The sequence below is a fragment of the Podarcis tiliguerta genome, assembly GCF_965153285.1.
Source record: "Podarcis tiliguerta genome assembly, chromosome: 5".
Classification (NCBI taxonomy): Eukaryota; Metazoa; Chordata; class Lepidosauria; order Squamata; family Lacertidae; genus Podarcis; species Podarcis tiliguerta.
The window spans coordinates 19,487,899-19,513,433 of record NC_139538.1 but is presented as its reverse complement, the minus strand read 5'-3'; the positions used below and the strand labels follow the sequence as shown (position 1 = coordinate 19,513,433).

The 25,535-nt window shown below is 38.1% G+C and overlaps 2 protein-coding genes across 6 annotated transcripts in view; one reads left to right on the top strand and one right to left on the bottom strand.

Annotated features, from left to right (window-relative positions):
- Positions 1-4,994, bottom strand: part of IFT80 (intraflagellar transport 80) — a 63,208-nt gene extending 58,214 nt beyond the window's left edge. The window contains exons 1-2 of one of the 3 annotated variants that reach the window (XM_083442090.1): positions 4,321-4,994; positions 2,700-2,810 (exon numbers count right to left, since the gene is read on the bottom strand). In XM_083442090.1, the coding sequence (XP_083298216.1) occupies positions 2,700-2,736 (37 nt within the window). In that variant the 5' untranslated portion in view covers positions 2,737-2,810; positions 4,321-4,994. The remainder of the gene's footprint in view (positions 1-2,699; positions 2,811-4,320) is intronic. The other 2 variants (XM_083442091.1, XM_083442092.1) reach the window with 2 other exon arrangements.
- A 155-nt stretch (positions 4,995-5,149) lies between these two features.
- SMC4 (structural maintenance of chromosomes 4) overlaps positions 5,150-25,535 on the top strand; it is a 39,105-nt gene continuing 18,719 nt past the window's right edge. The window contains exons 1-9 of one of the 3 annotated variants that reach the window (XM_083441876.1): positions 5,150-5,295; positions 7,148-7,334; positions 8,298-8,476; positions 9,029-9,220; positions 11,120-11,296; positions 21,724-21,888; positions 22,981-23,108; positions 24,720-24,860; positions 25,219-25,369. In XM_083441876.1, coding sequence (XP_083298002.1) covers positions 7,205-7,334; positions 8,298-8,476; positions 9,029-9,220; positions 11,120-11,296; positions 21,724-21,888; positions 22,981-23,108; positions 24,720-24,860; positions 25,219-25,369 — 1,263 coding nt within the window. In that variant the 5' untranslated portion in view covers positions 5,150-5,295; positions 7,148-7,204. Of the gene's footprint in view, positions 5,296-7,114; positions 7,335-8,297; positions 8,477-9,028; positions 9,221-11,119; positions 11,297-21,723; positions 21,889-22,980; positions 23,109-24,719; positions 24,861-25,218; positions 25,370-25,535 lie in introns of all 3 variants that reach the window. The other 2 variants (XM_083441877.1, XM_083441875.1) reach the window with 2 other exon arrangements.

The following is a 25,535-nucleotide window of genomic DNA, read 5'->3' as shown; positions in this document are numbered from 1 at the left end:
TAGAAATACAGTGGTACCTCTGGTTACGTACTTAATTTGTTCCGGAGGTCCATTCTTAACCTGAAACTGTTCTTAACCTGAGCTACCACTTTAGCTAATGGGGCCTCCCGCTGCTGATTTCCTCTTTGTTTTCCCTTAGTTTGAAAAGGTCCATTATGATTAGCACTAACCAGGAATTACATGCAAACCATTATTTGAACCTATGTTTTGTAGGTAATCCAATTTAGTGCTTATTGGTTTGCCCAACCCAAGACACAACAAACAATATTTTTTATTTTACAAGATTTATAGACTGCTTAATTTAAAAAGGAATTAAATAGTTTACATAAAGTAGTGTACAGTGGAACCTCAGGTGCGGGAGGCACGTTCACACCCCGCAGCGCGTCTGCGTACGTGTGGGTTGCAATTCGGCGCTTCTGTGCATGCGCAAAGCGCCATTTAGTGCTTCTGTGCATGCGCCGAAAACTGGAAGTAACCCGTTCCGGTACTTCTGGGTTCGGCGCGCAACCCGAAATTGCGTAACCCGAAGCGTCTGTAACCCGAGGTACCACTGTACTAATTAACCAGAAAAGAGAGCAGTGAATATGTGAGCCCATTGTATGTTCTGGGTGGTTTGGAGGCTTAAAATATATTTTAATTCAACCTTTGATATCTAGTGCAAAGCTTTCTGTGCTTTGTGAGCCAATGGTGTGCCACTCTTGTGCTGCATAGATCATATGTGTAGTACAAGGAACTTGAATATGGGGATACAGAAGTAAAATCAAATAGCTAGCATTAAAACTGTTTACAATAACTTATCAACCAATAACCTTTTGCATGTCTGAGCATCAGTGACTTTTCCTCACAGATTTAAAAGTTCCATGATAACATCAGTGCATGAACAGGAACTAGATTCTATATGGGCACTTTCTTTTCTTCCACACTTCAATGCAACAGATGCTGTTAAACTTTGCATAATTTTCCTAACTCAAGCAGAAGCAAATACATGGGCAGAAGGATTATTGCCCCTCCTCAAAAACTGTGCTATTTTCTCAAGGAATGTAAGACCAAAAGCCTGTCTAGTCAACCATCCTGTTTCACAAAGTGGCCAACCAGATGCATCTGGGAAGGCAACAAAAAGATTAGACTGACCAGCTCAATTGAGAGCATTCACTTTAGTTGTGAACATGTTAATAGTAATTTGTATTTTACAAGTGGGGTGTTATAGTTCCTGATATCTTTTTTTTTTTTAATTCTCTTACGCAGATGGGATTATTCTAACAGCCCTTAAGATGCTGTTCAATGATAAGTCTTCTATCTTCCCTGGCTGCACAACAATATCAATATCCATTTGCTCAAAAACAGTAGGTCTGATGTTACTGCCTGAAACTGGACTGGTTTTCATGTCACAGTAAGTGACAGTTAATGGGTTTTTGAGAATGTGCAAACCCTGCTTAACTCTTCTCCTAGACAAGAGCAACACAGTGTTGCCTAGCCGACTGCTATCTGAATCATAGTTTGCTTTCCTTACAACCCTTGGCTGACTATCACTATTTGTTTGGAACTAAAGTGAAGTCGGTGAAGGTCCTGTGTGAGTGTATGGTTGGAGGTTGGATGGCAGCTAAGAGATTGAAATTGAATCCTGGCAAGACAGAAGTACTGTTTTTGAGGGACAGGAGGCGGGCAGGTGTGGGGGATTCCCTGGTCCTGAATGGGGTAACTGTGCCCCTGAAGGGCTAGGTGCGCAGTCTGGAAGTCATTTTGGACTCACAGCTGTCCATGGAGCCTCAGGTCAATTCTGTGTCCAGGGCAGCTGTGTATCAGCTCCATCTGGTATGCAGGCTGAGACCCTACCTGTCTTGCCAGAGTGGTGCATGCTCTGGTTATCTCTTGCTTGGACTACTGAAATGCGATCTATGTGGTGCTACCTTTGAAGGTGACCCAGAAACTAATCCAGAATGTGGCAGGTAGACTGGTGACTGGGAGCAGCCGCCGAAACCACATAACACCAGTCTTGAAAGACCTACATTGGCTCCCACTACGCTTCTGAGCACAATTCAAAGTGTTGGTGCTGACCTTTAAAGCCCTAAACGGCCTCGGTCCAGTATATCTGAAGGAGCGTCTCCACCCCCATCGTTCTGCCCGGACACTGAGGTCCAGCTCCGAGGGCCTTCTGGCGGTTCCCTCGCCTTCTCAGTGGTGGCACCCGCCCTGTGGAATGCCCTCCCAGCAGATGTCAAAGAGAAAAACAACTACCAGACTTTTAGAAGACATCTGAAGGCAGCCTTGTTTAGGGAAACTTTTAATGTTTAATAGACTATTGCATTTTAATATTCTGTTGGAAACCGCCCAGAGTGGCTAGGGAAACCCAGCCAGATGGGCGGGGTATAAATAATAAATTATTATTATATTATTATAAACAAATCACACTGATACCAGGTTTAGACATAACACTAAGCCAGGGATTGTGGTTTGTTGCTCACATTCACACTAAGGGATCAAAGGCAGTTTACCACAATATGTAAAATGGACCATTGTAAGACAAAGTCTGTTGTCAAAAATTTTGTGTCTTTCTTACAGGGTTTGAGCTCTGAGAGATACAAAATTTTATTTTGATACATTTGTGATTTTTTAAAAAACCACATTGTTACAAGCACTGAGAAATATCAGAACATTGTCAGCTATGCCTATGACATAGGTTTCAGATGAAGAAAGGATATGTTTTGGTTCCTTCAACAGAGATGTCTTTAATCTCATTATGATTTCTGTTATTGATCATCCAGTTGCTACATTGATAAAAAAAAAAATCTTCTTGGTTGCACAGTCAATACCTGTAAAACACATACAAAAAAGTAACCTGTACTAAAATATTAATACTCACATTTTAATCAATCATTACCTTCTCTGGCCCAAAGTGGTAATGCAATGTGCTACAGATTTATGCATAAAGATGAGGAAGTGTTTGTATTAACTTTTCAATATAGTCAGATACTTTGGGAAAGCTCTGGACCCATTCCTGGCAATAAAATGCCAAGTTACAAACAACTGTTGGAAGAAAAAAATGATTACAAAAGGTTCTGCAGAAATAATGGACTTTAGAGAACTTCTTCAATTGCCATAACTCCCATTAATGTAAATTAATGGACACTTTCTTATTCACAAGAGAATATGCCATTATGCACAACATATGCCCTCTAACCTCTTGGGATTCCAGCAACATAGATACTACAACCCACCAAGGAGTTACTATGCAAGGATTTAGCAACAGAAGCAGGCCTTGCAATGATTTGCAGTCTGTTGGTTCCTGGCAGTTGACTACACAATATTGGTTTTGAGCCTATTGTGCTTTATTGTTACTGATTTTGTTCTCAATCATTGGCAAAGCTTTAACTGATATTAACTGACCAGACAAAGTAACACCTAGGCAACACAATCCAATGCTTGTTTACTTAGAAGTAAGGCCTATTGACTTTAATGTGGCTTACTCTGATATAAGTGTGCAATTAATTGTAGCCTCAGAGTGAAATATAGGGTTCAAATTATAATGGACATATGGATTTTTTCCCCCTGGGAATTTGAAAAGAATGGGAAAAACAGTTCTTTCATGACATTTTTAGTGCAGAAAAAAACTGTAAGTACCTTCCATAATCCCAAAGCACCAATGCAAAATAAAATCCTCATTCCTTTTTTGTTTTGTTTTTTAAAAAGCATGTGCTGAAACAGGGGGACAACCTGTTTTAGTTAACATATTCCATTGGCTTCTATGAAATACTTTAGTTTCTCTTACTGATGCTCCACATATGAGCAGAAATGGCCATGCATTTGCCTATGATTCTAGGACCATTTCATCGACAAAGTAACCTCTGCAATCAATCAATCAATCAATCACTGCAGTATGGGAACCAGAAGATTTTGTTTCAAAGGCTACATCTGTACAACAGCAGCAGCAGCAGCAGCAGCAGCATCTTCCGAACCCCTTTTCTTTTCAGGGCTTTGAAAGCTGTTCCGAGTAAAACGGGATTAAAAATTAAGGGGAAAGCTGCATGTCAGGCTGTAGGCAGGCCTCCCTTCACACACCCCCCGTAAAGTCCACTGTTGCTTTTTATCCCCAGGTTAATAACTCCCGAGAGCTTATTAAGGAAGAGAGGACTGCAACACTGGAGCCTTGGAAGTGATACGAGAAAGAAAGGCACCGTTGCGTACCTGGCTATAACACATTTTTGCAAAACCTGCGCATACTAAAGACCCCGGAGGTTTCGGCGGCCAGTCACTCGCTGAGTTCTCTGGACCATTTCCCATTCCCTCGCCCGCCCGCCTCACACCTGCTCCTTCCTTTTTTACCTGTGCAAGGTGAGCACCTAGTCCAAGCGCCGTACCTCTGAGAGGAACTCGGAGCGCTGAGACCTCTGCTCCTTGTCTCCGCGCCCGCTTGCCAGTCAGGTATTACAGCTCCAAGAGCCCTCAGAAGTTCGCCTTTCTGGCCAAAAGCACTCCCTCCCTCCTCAGCGCTGTTGATGCCAACCGTGAGCGGGAAGCCGTTCGGTCTCTATAGCGACTTCCCGCGAGATTTTTCACTCCCCCCACCCCCCGCGAGGTTTCGTTACACTCTCCTTCCCACCTCAGACCCTCCCAGAGCGTGTGACGCCGGCCGTGACGTCAGGGGGCTGACCTGTCAAATTTGTATTAAATGCATCAATATTTTAATATAGCTATATCTATATACGTATAAAAATCAGTTGCTCGTTATTCCTCCGCTGTTTGTTATATTCTATTGGATCTTGTTGCTAGGTGACCGATTCCGCCTGTCCGATTATCCGCGGGAGGGGCTCGGCTCCTTTCCCCTTTTCGTTACATTTGGATATTTTATATTTTAATCCTATGTTCAAAAGCATTCTATCCACACGCACAGATATACGGTATACTGTATATACTTCTCTATTTTTTGAAGGCGGGGATGCTGAGGAAAGCATGACGTGACAACCCCCCCTTTCCGCTAACTAACGGAAAACAAGATGGCGGCGCGAGAGGGTTTCCCCCCCTCCTTTTTCCTTCTTCGTTTTTTTCCCCTCCTTTCAAATCTGTGGGAAGCCGGCCCCTTTTTTCATTCCCCAGCGTGCTTTGCGCGTTTCTAACGAATTTCGTTACGAGTTTGCCGTTTGGGCGCCATTTTCGAGTGTAGAAGCCGCCAAGGCTGCAGGCAGGAAAAGGGAGCTTTCTGCAGCTCGCGCCGCTGCTACGTTGGGAGCGCCGTCGGCCCTCGCTCCAGGTTGCCTGTTCGGGGCCGTGGATGGGGACGAAGTATTCTGACTCTGCCTGGTAAGAAGACCTTTTTTGGGGGAAGAACTGTTCTTGCTTTTAGGTTTTTGGGGGAAGAGAGTTTTGAGAAGCTTCCCTCCCTGCAGTTAGAATGGTGGGTGAAACTTTTAGTAAGGTTCATGGACTTGGCTGGTGCTTACTGGTACTTAGGAAACTTGTTCGCTTAAAAAAAATTTTTTTTCCCTTCAATATTAAAAATAAAACTCCCACAAACTATTCTATGAGGAAAAAGGCGGCAGCCTTCTCTCTCCCCCTCCCCTCCCCAAACCGGCCGCTTTTTCCTTCTCCCCCGCTTTCCCCCCTACCCGCCTCCGTGGGGGTGGGGTGAAAAGCTATATTTGCTGGCGATTTCCGTTGCTATCGGTAAAAGCAAGTTAGTCTCCTTCCATTCGCTCCTTGCATTTTTTTTTTAATTTTCAAAAAATTTTTTTGCTGATTTTGGTATAGGCTGTCAGAGACTATAATCATAATTTTCTTTTAAAAATATTCTTTCCCCCCCACCGTGATTTTTATAGTCGCCTGAAGGATTTAATTCTTAGCCGTTGGAGCGGTGAAGTAGATATTTCCCCTTCCCCCCTCCCGCGAAAAAAATGACTTCAACTGGTTGCTCTCGGTAAAAAGGCACGTACGCATCGGAGTCTAAGGGGAGGGAGGGCTGGATGATTCCAATGCATTCTTAAAGAGCATGCATGCCAAACTATTTATTTTTAAAACTTTTGCGTTCGGTTCACAGCAAAGTTTTTTTTTTTAATTTTCATTTCGCGGCCCTGACCTGATGAGTGATATTTGGCAGTAGTAGGTCTGTAAGTGCTTTTAGTAAAGCACCACTAATTAGACCCCCTTGATTGGAAGCAAGCTACGAAGGGGTGGGGTGCGGGGAGGAGGTGATGGATTTATGAAGGGTAAAAAGCCCGATTCATTTATTAGGGCGCTTAATTTCCCACAATACTTGTGAGATAACGTGCATAAATTAAAACAGCCGTTGCTTTGCAAACCTATTAACGTTTGAAAGCCAACGTCACTTCTTTCAGTCGGATTCCTTTGGACTCCTGGAGGCTATAAATGTCAGTGAAGTATAACTATTACAGTATCTTTCCTGAGTATGCTATTGGCTTAAAGACAACGTTAATAAGTCTATTTAATTATTGGGTGTGGGTAAAATTAATAGAAAACAGTCCTCATCCTATATGCATGGGCTGAGATTTTTTATTTGATGTCAGTTATTTGAAGAGGTCTTTTGAACATGATTTTAATAAACCTTGATTATGAGAAACAAATTAACATCTCCCCTTTCAGTCTTCCCCCCCTTACGTTATATACTTAAATATGGGCTTTCTTGAATTACTCTCTAGTCAGGTACCAGTAAAAAAAAGGTTGTCCTCATTTCAAGTTTTACAGTTATCTTCAGTGGAATAAAAGAATGAGAACACATCTTGTTAAGGACTTTATTAAATTATTTAAGCAATACTAGACTAATTCTTGAGTCTTGAACCTGAACAGAATCCTTTAAAAATAATTCAAATAAAGGGCTGGAGATTACACTTCTTTATTGTACAGTGATTTCTGCATTTAAGGAGATTACACCTGTTAATTCTGGTTAATAAAATAGGCAATATTATTGTTTTCTGTTAAATTAGTTAACTTTTTAATATATTGAGTTAATATGACAGTTTTAATTTGTCAGTTACAGTGGAGAATGGGATGAGAGGTGCTACACACTTGCCATAATAGCTTGCCAAATTGCAAAATTAACCCACATTTTAGATTAATATTAGGCACTGGACGTACAACTTTATCATTTTTTTAAAGTAATATTTAGGTCATTGGGATTTTTTTGTTTGCATTAACAAAGACGATAACAGGGCTTCTGTAGTTTGGTTGTTTGGAATCGGAACAGCTAACTGAAATCATGCCAAGAAAAAGAGCTAAAATATCTACAGCAGCCCATCACAAAGGCAATGAACCCTTGGATGACTCCTTCAGTGATGGGGAACCTGAAAAAGAAGCCAATATGCACACCCCTGAAGTACCTCAGCAAGGTCAGTTTCTCTTCATCTTTATATATTTGGCTCATAAACTTGGCCCTGGAGGTGTCCTGCTTAGAAGCTAGGACAAGTTCAATTTTGCCTTTAACTCTGTGATGTTTTCCACATTAGTTATAAATGTTTCAGGTTAATGTGGTGTTAGAGGCAGTATCTGTCTTCTTATTCCTAGTGTTTAGCCTGTACTCCTTATATTGTGCCAGAAAAGCAAGAAATGATTTAAACAGATATAATTTTGAGGTGGTGTGAGAGTAGTTGTTTGCATCTTGTGTGTCCTTAGGCAAGTACTGTGTATATTTTAAACATGTTTGAGCTTTGCATCTTGTATTGAGAATGTCTGCATTGAAACGAAGGCCACATAATACAGTACATTGGTCATCAGACATTTAGGATTTTATTGGTGAATGGGTTAATAACTGAAAAGTGACACCAACAAATTATTCAAAGAAAACATTGCCTCAATGAGTTAAAAATTTGTTCTACGTCTTCTTGAAATCTAAGTGGCCAGTTTTCTCTGTGTGTGACAAACTTCCTGTCTTTGAGGAATAGTGCTGTTGCTGTCATTACAGCTTGCAGGGCATTGTGCAGAGATCCTCAGACCACCTCCTTTACAGTGTACGTAAGCTCTGAGCATGCCTGAAAATGCAAGTCTGTAGAAAAAGTTGTTTTCTTTGGATTTGTATGGATGAAAGACTCTTATTGCCAGCATATTACTTTGAAAATGTTGTGGCTTTAAAGTACAGTTCTAGTGGTAGAATAAGTTTGCTTGTAAATGGAAGCAACGTTCTAGATCCTTTTCCTAGTAATTCAGCCTGTGGATAGAAATGTGTTGATTCTTGTATAGTAACGGTGTTACTGGAAGGGGGGATTCTTCTGTTTTTACTACAGAGATGAAATATTTGTAGGTGTATGTAGTCATTAAGTTCGTGTGTCTTTCTGCTTTTGTTTGGAAATTTCTAGCAGTCTCAGACGGAGTAGTTGACAATCGCAGTTTAGAAGAGATTTTGAGTAGCATCTCTCCTCCCCCACCTCCAGCAATGACCAATGAAGCTGGAGCTCCTCGTCTCATGATAACTCACATTGTAAACCAGAACTTCAAATCTTATGCTGGGGAGAAAATTCTAGGACCGTTTCATAAGGTATCTTTCTTTTTAAAGTGACTTCTAAGTTGAGGTAAGACTTTCTTTTGACTTAGCTGCTCATAGTAAAGTGAAAATTACAGATTGCTAAGTAACATGGGGGCGCTTTAAATGAAAGAATGTGAATTACTATTGTCTGTACTTCTGTTTTCAAGATCTTGCTTTCTGTGGAATTCATCTAGAAAAGGATGCATCTTTTTCTATTATGAATAATTATCAATAATTCACTTATACAATATGAGTCCGTGCTAATTTGAAAACATATCGATACCCTTCAAGTAGCTAATTATAAACATGCTTCTTTGTAACATTTTGCTTGCTGAATGCAGCTCATTTTGCAGAGTTCACAGGATAAAACTTCAGAAATTTGAGCTAATAGGAGGTGTCTTTGAATAGGTTGTACTTTTTACCGTTGGCTGTAAAAACTAAGCTTTCCAGTAGTTCACAATTTCCTGCACTAGGTGTAATGATATTTTAAACTGTCTACAACGCAAAGAAGCATAATTGCTAGTGGTTATTAAAGTGGAGTGCTTTCTTTTTTCTATTATGCAGCGTTTTTCTTGCATTATTGGACCAAATGGCAGTGGAAAGTCCAATGTGATTGATTCTATGCTCTTTGTTTTTGGTTATCGAGCACAAAAAATAAGATCCAAAAAACTTTCGGTTCTGATCCATAATTCTGATGAGCATAGTGATATTCAAAGTTGCACAGTAGAAGTTCATTTTCAAAAGATCATTGACAAGGTATGTTTTACTTTTGTTAAAGTTGGGGAAGGTTTATCATATAATGTCCTATATCATTTTATTGAAACATTGTGCCTTTCTAATTCTCTGTGTTAGAGTTCTGAAAGGTATTTGATATACTTAAAATCCAATTCTGTGCATGTACTCAGAAGTAGGTGCCACTGTTTATTGGGGTTTAGTTCCAAATAAGTGTGCATAGGACTGCAGCAGTGGAGTTCCATTTCTGCTTCATAAGTATATTTAACTTGAAAAGTATTCTTGTCTGCACATACTACTTACGGCAATGTAAAGCTTATTCTGCTTTCAGTTTAAAGTATGTTTAAGCTAGATAAGCATATTACAAGAACTGCTGTAGAACTGAAAAGGTTTTATATGTTTCAGGCTAGATACAGGGTTGTGTGTGGTGTATATGTAAACTATAAATGTACTCTGAAAGACCACCTTAAAGTCATCATCCTTCCAATATCAACATACACTGACTTAAAATAAATTTTTAAACTAATTTTTGGTATGGTTTATTATAAATTACAAACCTGTAGACACTACATATCTGTTTAAAATTACATGATTTGCAAATTTTTTATATTTCCCCTTTCACAAGGGAAATAAATTAAAAAATTAAAAAATTGTCCAGTAGCACCTTAGAGAACCAACTAAGTTTGTTCTGGGTATAAGCTTTCGTGTGCATGCACACTTCTTCAGATGCACTGAAACAGAAGTCACTAGACAAGGGTTAGTGTTAAACTAAATTCAAATCATTTCTCTTGCTTTTCAAATTTGTGTGTGGGTAATATGTTAATATTGGACAAAAATGCACATCCGTGTGTATTTTTAAAAATAACCCCAATTAGCTCAGTAAAACATTACCAGCTTAACTGTCCAAATAGTAAAACCAGGAGGGGGATTCTTTGTACACAACTGGGGATGCTGTTGTGGCTGTGTGTGGTGCTTTTTTTAATTGTCAGCATTGGTGGTGTAATGAGCTGAAAAATAATATTTTAAAATATATATTGAAACACTATCCTTCTAAATTAATACACATCTAAAATAGAAAAAATATTCCATTAAAGCCAGCCACATACAGTCATATCTAATCTTCCATTTATGCTTTTTTAAATAATAAATCACTTTTCCATAAGTAATTTTTCTGTGGAATTTCTTTGGAACAAATTTAAGCTCTCAAGGAATTAGGCTAGGAGGACAAACAATTTAAAAAAAATACTTTGTGGGATAAAATTTCATAGAAAAATATTTTTGCATTTTTTGAATATGGATTAAAACATTGTATGTGTGGCTTGTCAAAGATCTGCTTAAGTCCATGCTTAATAATTTGTGTATATTTTTAGGATTTTTTTAAATAAAAAAGATGCTGTATTCCCAGTGTTTTAAAACTGCCTCTTTAAAATGGTTAACCTTGGGTACTGAAGGTTTTCTTTGCTGAAAACTGGGAGTAACTTCTTTGAACTGATAGGAAACTGCTTTGCAAGTTGACAGGAAGAAGATAGGAGAAGGGTAGCTGTTCTACAATATGGTGGTAGGCAAAAGACTAAGGCTACAATTCTATTCACAGATATTTTGGAGTATCCCACTGAACTGTGTTGTGATTGCATGTTTTCTCAGAAGTAAATATTAGTCTGCACATTAAGTTGTTGAAATCCTATCCTACTAAATTTAGAAAAATTGGAGAGGTTCTGTGTTTCCAAGACATTATCTGACAGCAAAAATGCTGGCATGACTAATAAAGGGCATATGTTATAAGATTTATTATGAGTTCGAATGTCAGAGTTAACTAGGATATAACAGATTTTTGAAAATAAATTATTTAATTTTGAAATCTTGGGTAGACCTGTGGCTTAAAACTAACAATTGTTTTTCTGGCTTTGTTTTCCTTCAAAACAGGAAGGGGATGATTATGAAGTCATTCCCAACAGCAATTTCTATGTCTCCAGAACAGCCTACAAAGATAATTCTTCCGTGTACCATATCAGTGGGAAGAAATCAACATTTAAAGATGTTGGGTTTCTACTTCGAAGTCATGGAATTGACCTAGATCATAATAGGTTCTTGATTTTACAGGTAATTCTTTGAATAATATTGTTACTAAATTATTATTTTTCTAACTGCATTAGTTTAGGTATATCGGAGTAAGTCTTGTGTTCTAGAAACCTTACAGTACTCTAGCAGCACATCATGATTTGTATGTCATAGTAAATATGCAAGTCATTATATGCTGCTTTAGAATTTTAAGGAAAATCTTTTCTGGTATTATGGGGTTTTTTTGTGTTGTAGGCAGACAAGTGAGTAGAACAATTGTTATACTTGTTCCGCCCTAGCAGCACGTAAATATTGGTGTAGTGAAGATAATCTTAACCCCAATATTATTGTGCTGCTTAAGCGTAGCAGGGATTAAGCAACATTGTTGTTTCTTTCTGTCCTACATGCCATGTTAATTCAGTACTGAAATGTATAGATATTAACTACAGTATATGGTTGAAATGAACATTGCCATTTTCCTTTGACATCTTTCTAGCCTCAGAAGCATGAATAGATACAAAATTAACAAAATCATGCACTCTGAAAGATCAAATTTCATCATTTACAAATAGTTTAATTTTTCACAATAGTGTATGATTGGACCATTTATAACTGGATTTAACAACGAATATTCACTACTCATGCCACTTAAATAAAAGTTTCATATGTGACACAAACAATTCCTCTTCTGGGAGAAAATTGGTGTAACCTGATATTTGCTAATTTCCACTTTCTGTTTCATGATTATGGCTGAATCCCCACACTAATCACCAGGGAAAGACTTTTGTAAGAAACCTAAGATTTAAGTTCAGTTAAATGTACAAGTACTGACATACTCAAAACCTTTTTCTTCAATCATAAGTTATTGTGATACCATGGAATCTTAACAACAAGTACAAAGTACAGATTTTATTTGGAATTCATTCAGAAAATGTCAGGATACTATAGAAGGGCAAGCACTGGAAGTTATAAAGGTTGCAGTGGAAGGGTTGGTCTTCTGTACAATGCCAGCAAGCTTTGGGAATGTTCTTTGATATATATGTTGGAGGCACTTGTGTGGCCTGGGTGCCGTTTGAAGCATGGGCTATAGCTCTGCCTACAAGCACTCTGATGTAAACATGTGCTGTATGCTTAAAGGGTATGGTCTCATATATGTATATGTGGATACAAGCAGTGTTAAAAACTCATATAAGCTAATGGCCAGATGGCGCTTTAAACCTTGGTTACGATTGCCACAACAGAATGTCTAGGTGCCATTCTCCACCCCCACCCCCCGTGAAGTTTGTTATTATTAATTTCATTTCTATACTGCTTTCTCTTCTAAAGAAAAATTCTCAATGCGGTTTACAGCACATTAGAACATCAAATAAAACAACCCAGAATAAAACAAATTCAAGGTTCAAGGAAAATATTTCAGATCCTTTTCTAAGGGACCTTTTGCTTTCCTTGTATTTATTCACCTGCTTAACTTATATATCTGCCCCATAGCAGAGGTACTGTAGAAAGCCAGTGTGGTCTAGTGGTTAGAGTGTTTGACTAGGACCTGAGAGATCAGGGTTCAAATCCCCACTTGGTCATGAAGCTTACTAGGTGACCTTGGGCCAGTCACAGCCTCTTAGCCTACCTCCCAGGGTCGTTGTAGGGATTAATTTTAGAGGAGGGTGAACCATGTACTGCTTGAAGAAAAAGATGGGATATAAATGCTGTAAATAAGCTCTTCTGCTTAAGAAAGCTGAAGAGGCCAGCCAGAAGGTAATGCCAACCTGGCATCCAGAGATCTCTATGGTTGTAATTGGATTTGCGCCAATCACAAACACACCTGGCACCTGGGGGATTTCTAGCACTGGATACAAGAATTTGTTTAGATTTGTTTGTTGCTTCCTTTTTTACCATATTCAGACAGGATCAGATTTTAATTTCATTGAACTTTGAAGGAATCAGACTGGTTTTATAGTTAAGAATAAGAAACCGTAACCTTGTGTGGAATTATAGTAGCTGGATAAATGAATGCTCATTCTTCCAATATTTGCACAACTTTCATTTAGCATTCTTTTTTTTTTAATGTGCTTCATTTAATTGGTTACTTATTCATTGTGTCATAATGGGAAGGTATGCTTCTCAGAATTGTTGAAATCAATGAATGAGTGTCATCAACATGCACATTTTATAAGATTAATAATAGTTAATTCCTTCAAAAAATAATAAATACCTGTTTTCACAATTAGTTATATAATATGCTAAAAGACCCTATTTTTTAATGCCCCAGGTTAAATAATGTACAGATTTATTACCCTATTCCAGCTCTTTGAATTATTTGTATTATATAAAGAGGCATTATTTTCTAAGCACCCATACCTTTATAACTTATGATAACCTGTATGATTGGTTGGCAAGCTACATCCTTGAATGGTATTATTGTTTTCATTGGGCAACTGAGTAATTGAAATGTTACTTATATTTGATTTGGTAAGCGATAATATGTCCTATTTCTGTGCTAGTTTCTTTCCTTCTATCTCTCAAGTTCAAAAATGGGATATAACTAAATGCAAAACTAAACTAAGTTGATTTTCTGAAGCATTTTGTATAGTAATTTCTAGAACATTTGAAGGCAAGTGGTTTGAATTTAAATCTAGACAATTTAATTAAGAAAATTCCTAATCTTAAATCAAGTTTCCATTTGTAGTTTAGATACTTTTTAGACCAATCTACACGCTAAGGACCTAACTATAGGCTAACTTATTTTAACCTCTATGTAGAACTAATATATTTATCTGGAAGATAGTACCATTATTAATAAATATTTAGGTAGTGGTTTGGCAGAATGGAAGGCAGTCAAGCTTGTTTACCCAGTGCCCTGCTCACCCTCTCAGGTCTCATACTGTCAGGGCAGAAGTAAGAGCAGAGCAGCTCTCTTGTGTTCATACATCTTCAGTTTTGTGTTGGATTTTGGCTTTTTTACAGTTTTCTTCTACAGTGGTACCTTGGGTTACATACGCTTCAGGTTACAGACTCCGCTAACCCAGAAATAGTACCTCGGGTTAAGAACTTTGCTTCAGGATGAGAACAGAAATCACGCGGTAGCGGCACGGCAGCAGTGGGAGGCCCCATTAGCTAAAGTGGTGCTTCAGGTTAAGAACAGTTTCAGGTTAAGAACGGACCTCCGGAACGAATTAAGTACGTAACCAGAGGTACCAGTGTATTGGAAACAGTTGAAACAAAATTGACAACACTAACTCTAGGTCTAGTGTAGCTTTCTTCCTGATTTGGGGGCATGTCAGGGACTAGGAAGACTTTAGATCCATGCCTTTCCTTGCTCTATCTCTGGCACTCCCCCTTTTCGGCCTTACTGATGTTGGAGCTCTAACATTGGTAGGGCAAGGCCACAAGTTTCCAGTCAGAGCTCCCTCTCTGAGGTTGTAGTTCTCACTTAGTGTAGGAGTTTCAATGGTTCCTATAGCCCAGGCATGTCCAAAGTCCGTGTCAGTGGCTCAACAATCTAAAAAAAGGTCAACAACTGTGGTTGGCCCTTTGGTCCGCCCTTACAGCCCTTCACTTCATCAAATCTGGCCCTCTTTGAAAAAAGTTTGGACACCACTGCTATAGTCCCTGGGACTCTTCTTCAGGGATCATAGGATTGCAGGGCCTATCTCTTAGAAATATGAAGCATTGTTTATTTAACTAATAACTTACTCTTTTCTCAAAATTTTGTGCCTCTCTGTAGTAGTAACTAGAAGTTAATGATGCACAATATACCAAAGAATTGGTTAGTATTTTTTATTTTAAACTATGGATTTTCCCCCTCAGTGCCATTCTGTATACCTTCAAACAAACTGAGCAAGAACCTTTAAAATTGCAGGTTAAAAGGTAAAGATAAAGGTACCCCTGCCCATACGGGCCAGTCATGACCGACTCTGGGGTTGCATGCTCATCTCGTTTAAGAGGCCGGGAGCCAGCGCTGTCCGAACACACTTCCGGGTCACGTGACCAGTGTTACGAAGCTGCTCTGGCAAGCCAGCACCAGTGCAGCGCATGGAAACGCCGTTTACCTTCCCGCTATAAAGCGGTACCTATTTATCTACTTGCACTTAGGGGTGCTTTCGAACTGCTAGGTGGGCAGGAGCTGGGACCGAAAGACGGGAGCTCACCCCGCCGCAGGGATTCGAACCGCCGACCATGCGATCGGCAAGTCCTAGGCGCTGAGGTTTTACCCACAGCGCCACCCGCGTCCCTTTTACTTGCAGGTTAAATGGTACTAAATGGCAATGTGGCTCAGAAGGATGGGTTTATAGTCGAATAGTATTTGTCCATCTCATGCAAAACTAATTTTCATGTGTGGTTGGTAGGTAGAGATATAAAAAGGGGCTGTTTTTAATGTGTTGGCCTGTCAGGATACTTAGCCCATTTGGACTCCACTTCAGGCAGCAAACTAAATTGGGCTGGTTCTACATGAACATTCATTGCAGATGACAGAACCCAAGAGAGAGCAATGGAGGTTTCTGTTCCTGCATGTGGGGTGGGTATCACTAACTTTACTTTCTAGCTAACTTGCTTTCCCAGCTGTGGACTGATGCTCCAGAGGACCCCATGGGACTTTTTTGTATGGGGCAGTAAAGGGTGGAGGCTGACCATGTTGCACAAGTGGTGAGCCACAGAAATGACTCTATGAATACCTGTTCTTAAACAAGCAGCATAAGTTTAATGCACAAGATGACCCCTGTGGGTAGGGCATCTGCTATGACTTGCTAGTCTTTGGCTACCAGTTTTGGACTCATAATAAATTTTAGTTGGAATCCAGAGATCCCCATGCATAAGTGGAAAGGGCTTCCACTGGGAGAAGGATTGCCTATTCTTCTACCATGTGCAGCTCTTCACTTAATGTTGAAGCTCACTGTTAACTGCCCCCTCCATGTTCAGCAGGTGTGAAGTATATCAGAGTTTAGGTGTGCCTGAAAAAAAATCTGCAAGCAATCCTTTGGATCCCAGCCAAAATATGTGAATGTAAAGATGTAATTATAGTTCTTGACCTCAGCAGCTAGTTGTTTTTTCTCATGGTTCTTACTTCACATAGAATAGCAGTTTTATACACAAGCTGTTTGATACTGTGTCACATGATCTATATGGAGAGGGTTCTGGATTCTAGCTTATAGCTAACTTGGTTCCATTTACTTCAGTGAGTCTTGGATGCGACTGTCAGTTTAATTATAATTTTAGGTTTGTCTTAAGATACTTGTATTATATTCATCTTTTCTTTCCCAGTTTATATAAAAAGATAAGCTTATACTATAACTAAAGTTATATTTTAGTTTTCTACTACCCATTATACTTGAAGGAAAAATGTTAGCAGTTAATCTGCAGCATCCTTGCTCAGCTAAAAATAATCAATTTTAAAATGTGTAGTAAATTTTACAAATAATTTTAATAATATTCTGATTACATTTTAAATGCATTTTTTCTTGAAAATCATCTTAGGTTTGAAAACTTTGAAAATATTTTTAATTGTCTGCATTTTAATAGAAAGAACAACTTTAAAGTTGTATGATTCTGCCAAATTCATCATTATAATTCCCTGGTTCTTACAGTTAGTTAAACTTTCCCCCATAGAAATCAGTGACAACTAAAAAATGTTTAACATTTAACTGGATGAGGCTCAAATGTATTTGCTAAACACCACCACACAATTTTATAAGTTTAGCTTCAATGTATACTTATACCAGTTATTTGTGGTATTACTCTGCTATGATTTTTGAAAAAAATATGCCATTATTCTTGCTTTAAAATCACAAAAGTTCCTAAATCTGCACATCACAAATTGAATTTACTTTGTACACAATGCAGCTTTTAACAACAACCTAATTTCTTAAAACTGGTAAAAGATAAAACTCGGAAGTATGTCAGGGTGTACTCAGATCAATTTCAAAAATATTGCATGTTTATGGTACAATTTAAAAGTAGAGGATTTTTTGTTTTGCATGTGGTGAGTTTTTATTTTGTATGATGTATGCTAACATCTATTACTGAAACCAAACAAAACTTAAGAAAAATCTGCCACAGTTGAATAATTGCAGCAACAACAAAAACTTGAGTTTTCCTGACAATTTACAAGTAGCTTGTATGCCTCATTTAAAAAAATTACACAAGTAGTAAAATATTGTTCCTATCGACTATTACACTTTCATTTATTTTTTGAACATATAGTACAGAGACTGTAATGGATAGCTCTTACAAGTCTATCAACAGATCTCTTAATCATTTATGTGGGATAGTGGTTGCTCTCATTGTTTCCTTCTCAAAATTACTATAAAGGCATATTGGAGCTTGTGCAGTTTAAGCATAGTCAAGTCATACTAACATGCTTATTTCAATGAAAGTATTGAGCACTTTCTTAAGTCTCTCCCAGTGAAAGCAAATATATTTTTAACGGTGCAATTCTATACATGGCTACTCAAAAGCAAGTCCTACTTAATTCAGTTGAGGCTTATTCTGAGGAAACTGCTTTGCAGCCTAAAATACTGCACTATGGAGTGTCTACACATTTTAAAATATATTTAACTGGTGTTAGTATTTTTATTGTATCTGTAAGTTTCTTTGAATCACTTGAGTAAAGTGACTAATAAAATAGCAAAAATATAGATTTTAAAACAACCTGTTTTGATTTGCATTTCAAAGAACATAATATCCAGAATGTTAAAAAACAGTATTCAGTAATATTTCAGTAAAACTTATTTGGTGTGTATTGGTTACCCAGAGAAGTGTTTTGCTGTTGAATCTGAGGGTTGTGTCATGGTTCCCCCCTCCCTTTCTTTCTGTATTTTAAAAATAGTGAAAGTGAGTATTAAGGATTTCTTTGCTCTGTGTGTGTGTGTGTGTGTGTGTGTGTGTGTACACACACACACACACACACACACACCAAATCAAAATAAAATATAGAAGTTGAATAAAATTCATGCAAAAATACAGTCATGTATGGTTTATTAAATTATTCTTTAGTCATTGTTTCCTTTTTTAATAAAACATAACTTTATTTTTTTTAAAACTAGAAGTAGTATCCATATTAGTAAAATCATTGTGTAAATGGTAGCTCTTTATTTTAATGATTATATCGATGTTTTAGGTGATTATAACAGTGTTATGCCTGCAGTAATTTGTTTTTATAGTGCAAAAATACAAATAGCTTTGCCAGCTGAAATCAACAAGTTCCTGTCAGAAGAGTAGGGAAAAAAGGCTATTTAACACTTAATGAAATATTAAAATAATGTCAGGTGAAAGTCCCCAGTGTGGATAATTTTTATCAGGGTCTTCTGTTTGCACTTCTATTATAACATATCTAAAATCCATACTGATTTCTTTATATAATAATTAAAATACTGATTTTCAGCTAAGTTGGGTCCACATTTATGTATTGCATAAATAATAGTGTATTTATTATTTTAGAAAATTGTACATCATATGTTTTAGTAAATAAATTACTGTTGGAGTATGATTTGAGCTGCACTGAGAGAGTGGCTGGAAATGAATTGCATACATAAGTGTATTTTATTTTAAAATCTGGATCTTTTCTTTGTCTATACTTTGTATTCAAGTGCCCAGAATTTTATTTAAAAAGTGCTAGATTCAGTGTCTTTCAATTTCTATGAGTTGGATATAAAATTTGTTGGTTGGTATTAGCTAATACTCATGGTTTCAGTAGAGAACAGGTTGTAGAGCTCAGGTAGTTTTGTCATTTCCCAGGTGGACTCTTGATTCTGATGAGTTATTAGACGGTTTTCCTGAAGCTTGGTGTCTCAGTTCAACCCCACAATAATAAACATAAGTGTGCTGTTGGGCTATATTTAGAATACTTTTCCTTTTTAAAAAGGTGCATATTCTACCATTTTTATTTTTATATAAGAGAACATCTGTTTGATACAAGCTCAATATATTGTAAGTGTAGTTCATATGTTCATGCTATGTTCAGATGGTCTTTTTAAAAAAATAAAGCTCCAAGTTTAAAACTCTGTTACAAATACTTTATCCACCCATCCTTGGCATGTGAATGAAGCTGATGGAGAAATGATGTCCACTGCTATTTTGCTGTTCTCTGAGGATTCTGAACTACAGTTCCTAGATGGGTTGACTGATTTTCAGTACTAAAAGGTTATAGAACAGAATCTTCTCTCCTGGAATTTTACTAGCCTTTGGACAGACTAAAATATGTAACTTGGTTCAACTTGCACTTCACTTCCTTTTTCTTTCTTTTTTGTCCCACTTTCATTGCATATGCCCAGTTTCATTGCTGAAATTACTTACCCAATTATTTTTTAACCAACCATTGAATAGTTACTAATTCTAGTCTAACATCAGACTGAACTAGAGTAATATCAAATTGCAAACTGTTACTGTTGTGTAAGGAGTGGCTGTTATGTGTGGCCTGACCAGTCATGATAAAGGTTTAGCATGGCCTTAGGCATTAAACAGTTTGCCCACATTATCTTTGTTAGCCAGATATTTTCAGGCTCCCATCTTCAAACAGAACGACTGGAAGGAAAATATATTTATTCGGGTTAATAGTAATATAGGCTCAACAGCAAGCACAAGAGCCAGAAGTCATTATTTTGTGGTACATAAGAAAGGTGAAAAGTTCATAACTGAACAGAAACTACAAAGATGTCCCAACAGTTGGCACATCTCTCCTGCCAAGCTATTAAAGACAAGACAGTAGGAGATTGGCTGTGAGACACTCACTCTCAGAATCTGTTGTGCATAACATGCATGCTTCAACTAGGCAGGTGCATCTGATCCCACCCAGAAAGGGATGGTGACAAGACCACCTTCTTTCTCCAGATCCAGCACTCCTCCTGTTCCACCTGCACCCTCTGGCTGGTTGAAGTCTTTCCCCTTGACATGAGGTTCTGCACTCCACATTAGGAGAGGAGGTTGGCAGATATGCTTTCTTCTCTCTGACATCTAGAAAGAGAAGGAAATGACCTCTTTCCCTTAATCCTTGTGGGCCCCTTTCCAGTCCCCACTTGCTGCAGCTTCTTCCTCTTGAGTCTGGGGCTGCCTATTCATGCCAGGTCCTGCTTGGAGCCAAGGGGCCCATGACAGATAACTGGCTCAGGTTCTAAAGTAGTTGGCGTTATTTTATGTATATAATCAATCAATATGCAATCTTTCCTTAAACCTTATAGTATCAAAAACTTACTTGGCGTGAGTCTTCCTGTTTGGTGCCTATTACTGAAAAGTACATACCTTGTTGACATTGCCCTCCATAACCTAAATGTAATTGCAGTAATTCAAATTATTACTGCCTTTTTTAAAAGGCAAATTATAAACTATTGCATAATATCTTATGAATATTATATGTACTTGATAATATTTTCTTAACACGTAGTCGTGAATATAGGTGTGCATAAACAAACAGCATGCTCAGCTTTTCCTACATGTTGGCAAAATATTATGGTTTCCAAGAGTGATAAAATATTTGTATTAAAGCAAACACTCTTTCTGATCCATAGGCTAGACAATAAAGTCTATTCTCCAAAGCCATAGATTGAACTTTTTTTTTTAATTTTTCACCACCTTTGTACTAATTTGACCTGCAGTAGTCCATTGTGAGCCTGTCTTTGAGAGATGTGTACAGGTCTTAACATTACCACCCCTGTGTGGGGTACTGGTTACACAAATTGGCTGTATTTGCATGCAAAGCTGAAACATGGCTTAGTGCTGTGTAGACAAGCCTAAGCAAAGAGTCCCAGTTATTCCCCTCTCCAAACTTCTCACATGGACTGGAGAAACAGCTAAATTTCATTTTTTGTGAATCTTGCCTTATAATTTATGTTTGAAGTAGGGTTCTTCCCTAAAACAAATTTCAGTTAGTTTAACAAGTCAGTTTCATAACATACATTATAAAATTAACCAGTTTGCTTTAAACCATTACCCCTGCTTTAAACATAATGGTAAGTCCTGATTTTTCTTTAAAGTGAAACTAAATTCTGTCAAAGGCCTCAGCCATAGGAGTACATGTGAAAGCTAAATGTTTTGGTCCACTTTGTTAAAGCTCAGCTGTGCCGTCTACTTCACTTCTAGTGTTTTGTGCAAATGAGGGCCAAATGGAAAAGCCTGGTCAGTTGTCCACCCTTGTAGAAGAAATTCAGTTTATGTGAAATCTAAAACAGTTGTATGGGTTGCCTCATAATTTATTATACCTCTGTTATGATACTGTAATTGTAGGTATATATTGTTTGCTGCCTGAGGCACCTGTGGGTGGGATAAAAATAAATAGGGATCTCGGCCTGCAAAAAAAAATCACATATGCTTCAGTGAAAATGCCATTAACTCAGAGTTTTGTGAATTTTCCCTATTTAAGATCTCAAGTTACAAACATATTAATTGTACCCATTCCTTATTGTTGTCACACTTGTAGCTAGGAGCAACTACATTTGTGGTTTTGAATAGAGGTCTTACAAAATTGTTACCAAATCATCTTTTAGGGGGAAGTTGAACAAATAGCGATGATGAAACCAAAAGGGCAGAATGTACATGATGAAGGCATGCTTGAATATTTAGAAGACATAATAGGATCAGAACGATTAAAAGAGCCCATTCAAATATTATGTCGAAAAGTTGAAATATTAAATGAACAGAGGGGTGAGAAGGTAAGACTTTGGATTACTAATTGTTGTTTTTAAGGTATAGAATAAAATAAGTATTGTATGGAGTGCTGCTCTTCAGGATTCCATCCATTCCATTTTATTCCCCTCTTCAGCTCTTACTCACCAGCATTCAGTATTCTGTGGCCACTGAATGTGCTCAGTCCTCATTAGGCTGTGTTTCTTTGTGGGAAGAGGGAGAGACACAATTCAAGCTACATTAAAATTCTGGATTGCCCATTGATTCCTATAGCCTAGTCAATCTTCCATCCTTGGGGTCATTTAAAAATACAGCTTTTCCTACAGTGGAGGAAAGTGTTCTTGCATGAGAGAGAACCAATTCTAGTCCTGACTGTGTCCTAGAGTCTGTGCTGGCAGAGCACTGTCAGTTTTTTCTTGGGACTTACGTATCTATTCCCTGTTTTCTCCCCCTCCCCTTTGGGGTATTGAGTCAGAAAAGGCCGCACAAATGACGTCTCAATGTGAACCCAAGAAGTAGCCAATTGAGACAATGACATGGTTCTTTCTATGTATTTTTTTATATATCTAGATATGTCTTCCCAGATACTCCACTTCACTCCTCCTTACCTCTAGTTTCCTGTTTGTGCATTTTAAAGTTGGATTTCTAGGGCCACTGAGCATGTTCGATTGTCATGGGGCTTTTGGGAGAGTTGGGTTTTTACTCTAAATATATTGTATACTTTTGGAAACCTTGTTAAGGTTCCTCTCAAATCTCCTAACACCCACCCTCCTGTATGTGGTTGGTACTGCTTCCACTATGTAAGCAATAATGCTTTCTCTGAGGATTTGAATTAATATATATAGGATAGTATTTAGCATTATCTTTTTGATAAGCCTTTGTAAGTTTCAGGATTACATTTTGCATATACTGTGGGAGGGAGGGAACTGATATTTCTTGGACCAGAGTGAGCTGGGTGATTGCAGTAGAAAAACACAATTCCTGTCATTCTACTGGTTTGTGCCCATAGTGTCTTACGTGCTGTAAAGCTCTCGTCTTTCCTGTTTCATACAAAGTGTTTTTATGGTGTGCATATCCGAGCATTAAACCAACCATTATTTATGAAATATTCTGTCTAGTTGAACAGAGTTAAAATGGTGGAAAAAGAGAAAGATGCCTTGGAAGGAGAACGGAACAAAGCACTTGAATTTCTTTCTCTGGAAAACAAAATGTTCAGAGAAAAGAATAAGATTTGTCAGTACTACATGTAAGTAGCATCATTTGATATGATTTAATGTGTGTTTTGATGGTAAAATTTCCTTACCGCCCACCAGTTCTCAATGGAAGGAGGATTCGGCTTGTGCCATAGAACCCCCTACCAGCCACCTAGAATCCTGAAACACCCACTAGTGGGCGGTAGGGACCAGGTTGACAACCCCTGCTCTACATCATAGTAAATACAATGTGTTGGCTCTAAAGGTAGTTGCATTTAGTCCCCACTGAAATAAGTGGAACATAACTGTACCTAACTTAGTCTTGATTTAACACATTGCTTTTAGATTCAAGTAGTATGCTGCTACTCTTAAATACATTTTATTTGAAGGGAATAGTATGGCATAGACATCCCAAAGTGATTTATTTACTGGGGACATGAAAGATTTAAAATGTATGTTGCCAGGTCATCTCTTCAGCAAATTAATTTAGAAGGATTGGTGGTAGTTGCTACTTTGGAGAACTGGGGTGAGGCTCTTATTATTTAATTAAAATGTATATTTGAATACCTTGAGCAGTGAGAACCTGTGCATGACAACAAGTGTTGTGGCACTGCTAATGCCAGAGCAGCTGAAGCACAAACAAGTTGGGTGGAATACTGACTTTGCTCCATCTTCCTCTTAAATACCCATTCTACCACCTTGGTACACTTTTTGGCTAGCACTTGGGTGTGGTGGGTCTTCATTCAAGGCTCTATCTAGGTCTCACAAGTTCTATCATTTAGTCTGGAATTTCTTTGTATAAAACTCTGGCACTACATGGGAGCTTTCCACAGTATGAGTAGTGACTGTATTGTGGGCTGCTAGTGGTGTAAAATACTCTTAAAAAGAGTATTCACCTTGACTAACTTCAGTTGCTCTAAATTTTGGGAAAATAAATCCTCCTCCTTAATATTGCTAATTTTTTGGTTGATAAATGCCAATAGGTGATACAGTGCTTGCATAGCAAACTTTTTGCTGTCATGAGTCCTGTGAATGTCCTGGAGTGTTTGGTCAGTTCCAGAGGAGGAGAGGAAGGAGATTGGAGAGTTAAAACTAGAGGACTCTGGGGAGGGTCCTAACAGAACGATGGAGGTGGAATTAAGACCCCAAGAAATGTCTGATCCTGGGGAGGTATTCTTCAGCTTGTGTGGTGGAGATCTGGATCAGGGGAATGACCAAGCGAGTTGTTGGAAGAGTGGCCCACCCCAACTACATCAACACCCTCTGCTCTGCCAGCACAAACAAACTGTGCAGAGCCAACCCACTCAGGTGCAGAGGGAGTGTCACTTGTTGGATCAGTGTCTTAGCTCATGCTTCGTCATGTAGTTAACGTCTCATGTACTAGCTGATTTCTGTACCCTGTAACTTTCCTTACGTATGATTTGATCTAAAAATTAAAGCCTTTGGCAGAAGTGGAGTTGTGAGTTGAAGTTCTTCATCCAACATGGAGGGCCAAGAGAAAATCTGCCTTGGAAGTGATTTTCAATGGGTGAAGAGGACAAAGAAGTTGCTGTGTGTGCTGGCACAATGTTGGATCTCTCCCAACTATTTTAGTATCTTTATTACGATGAGAACAATTGTCTGCATTATCAGACGTGTGAAACCTATCTTTTTCTTTTTTAAAGTTATGAGTTGCAGAAGCAGATAACTGGACTGGAGACCCAGAAAGAAGAAATACATGAAGATACTAAAGAAGTTAATGAGAAAAGCAGTAAACTGTCAGATGAAAAGAAAGATAAGAATAAAGCTCTGAAAGAAATTGAAAAGTAAACATTAATAATTCTATTATTTTGCAGGCGTTAACAATATTTGAAATTTGCGTTCATGTTGGTGCATTTTGTGCAATGAGCATGACACTTTGCTTCCTTTGTTGTTGTCATCCATCTGTCTCAGGAGACAGTGGAGTGTACCTCCAGGAGTGAAGTCAGACCCCTGAGGTGACCTCCCCAGAAGGAGCACAATGTGTCCACCAGAGATACTACCCCTCCCCTAACACCCCATATATATATATACACACACACACTTTGTAAAAGGTTTTTTTTTATAAAAAAAAAACCAGCTTAGTATGATCATACCATCTTTAACTGATTGAAAAGGTAATTGGTATGTTTCCTCTTTTTCTAGAAAACTGAATAAAATCACAGCATTCATAGAAGAAAATAAAAATACATTTAAACAGCTCGATTTGGAGGATGTTCAAGTAAGGGAAAAACTAAAACATGCAAAAAGCAAGTCAAAAAAACTAGAGAAGCAGCTTCAGAAGGATAAAGAAAAGGTATGCCTGTAAACCTCATTCTGATATGTTTGGGCAAAATACTATTGAAAATTGACTTCAAAAGGTCAGTGTTTGCTTCATTATGCTATCTACCTGAAAGCGTTTTCTCAATGTGCTATTAAAAATTTAAGAATAAAATCTGGAGCCCAAGCCTAAAATATTTTAT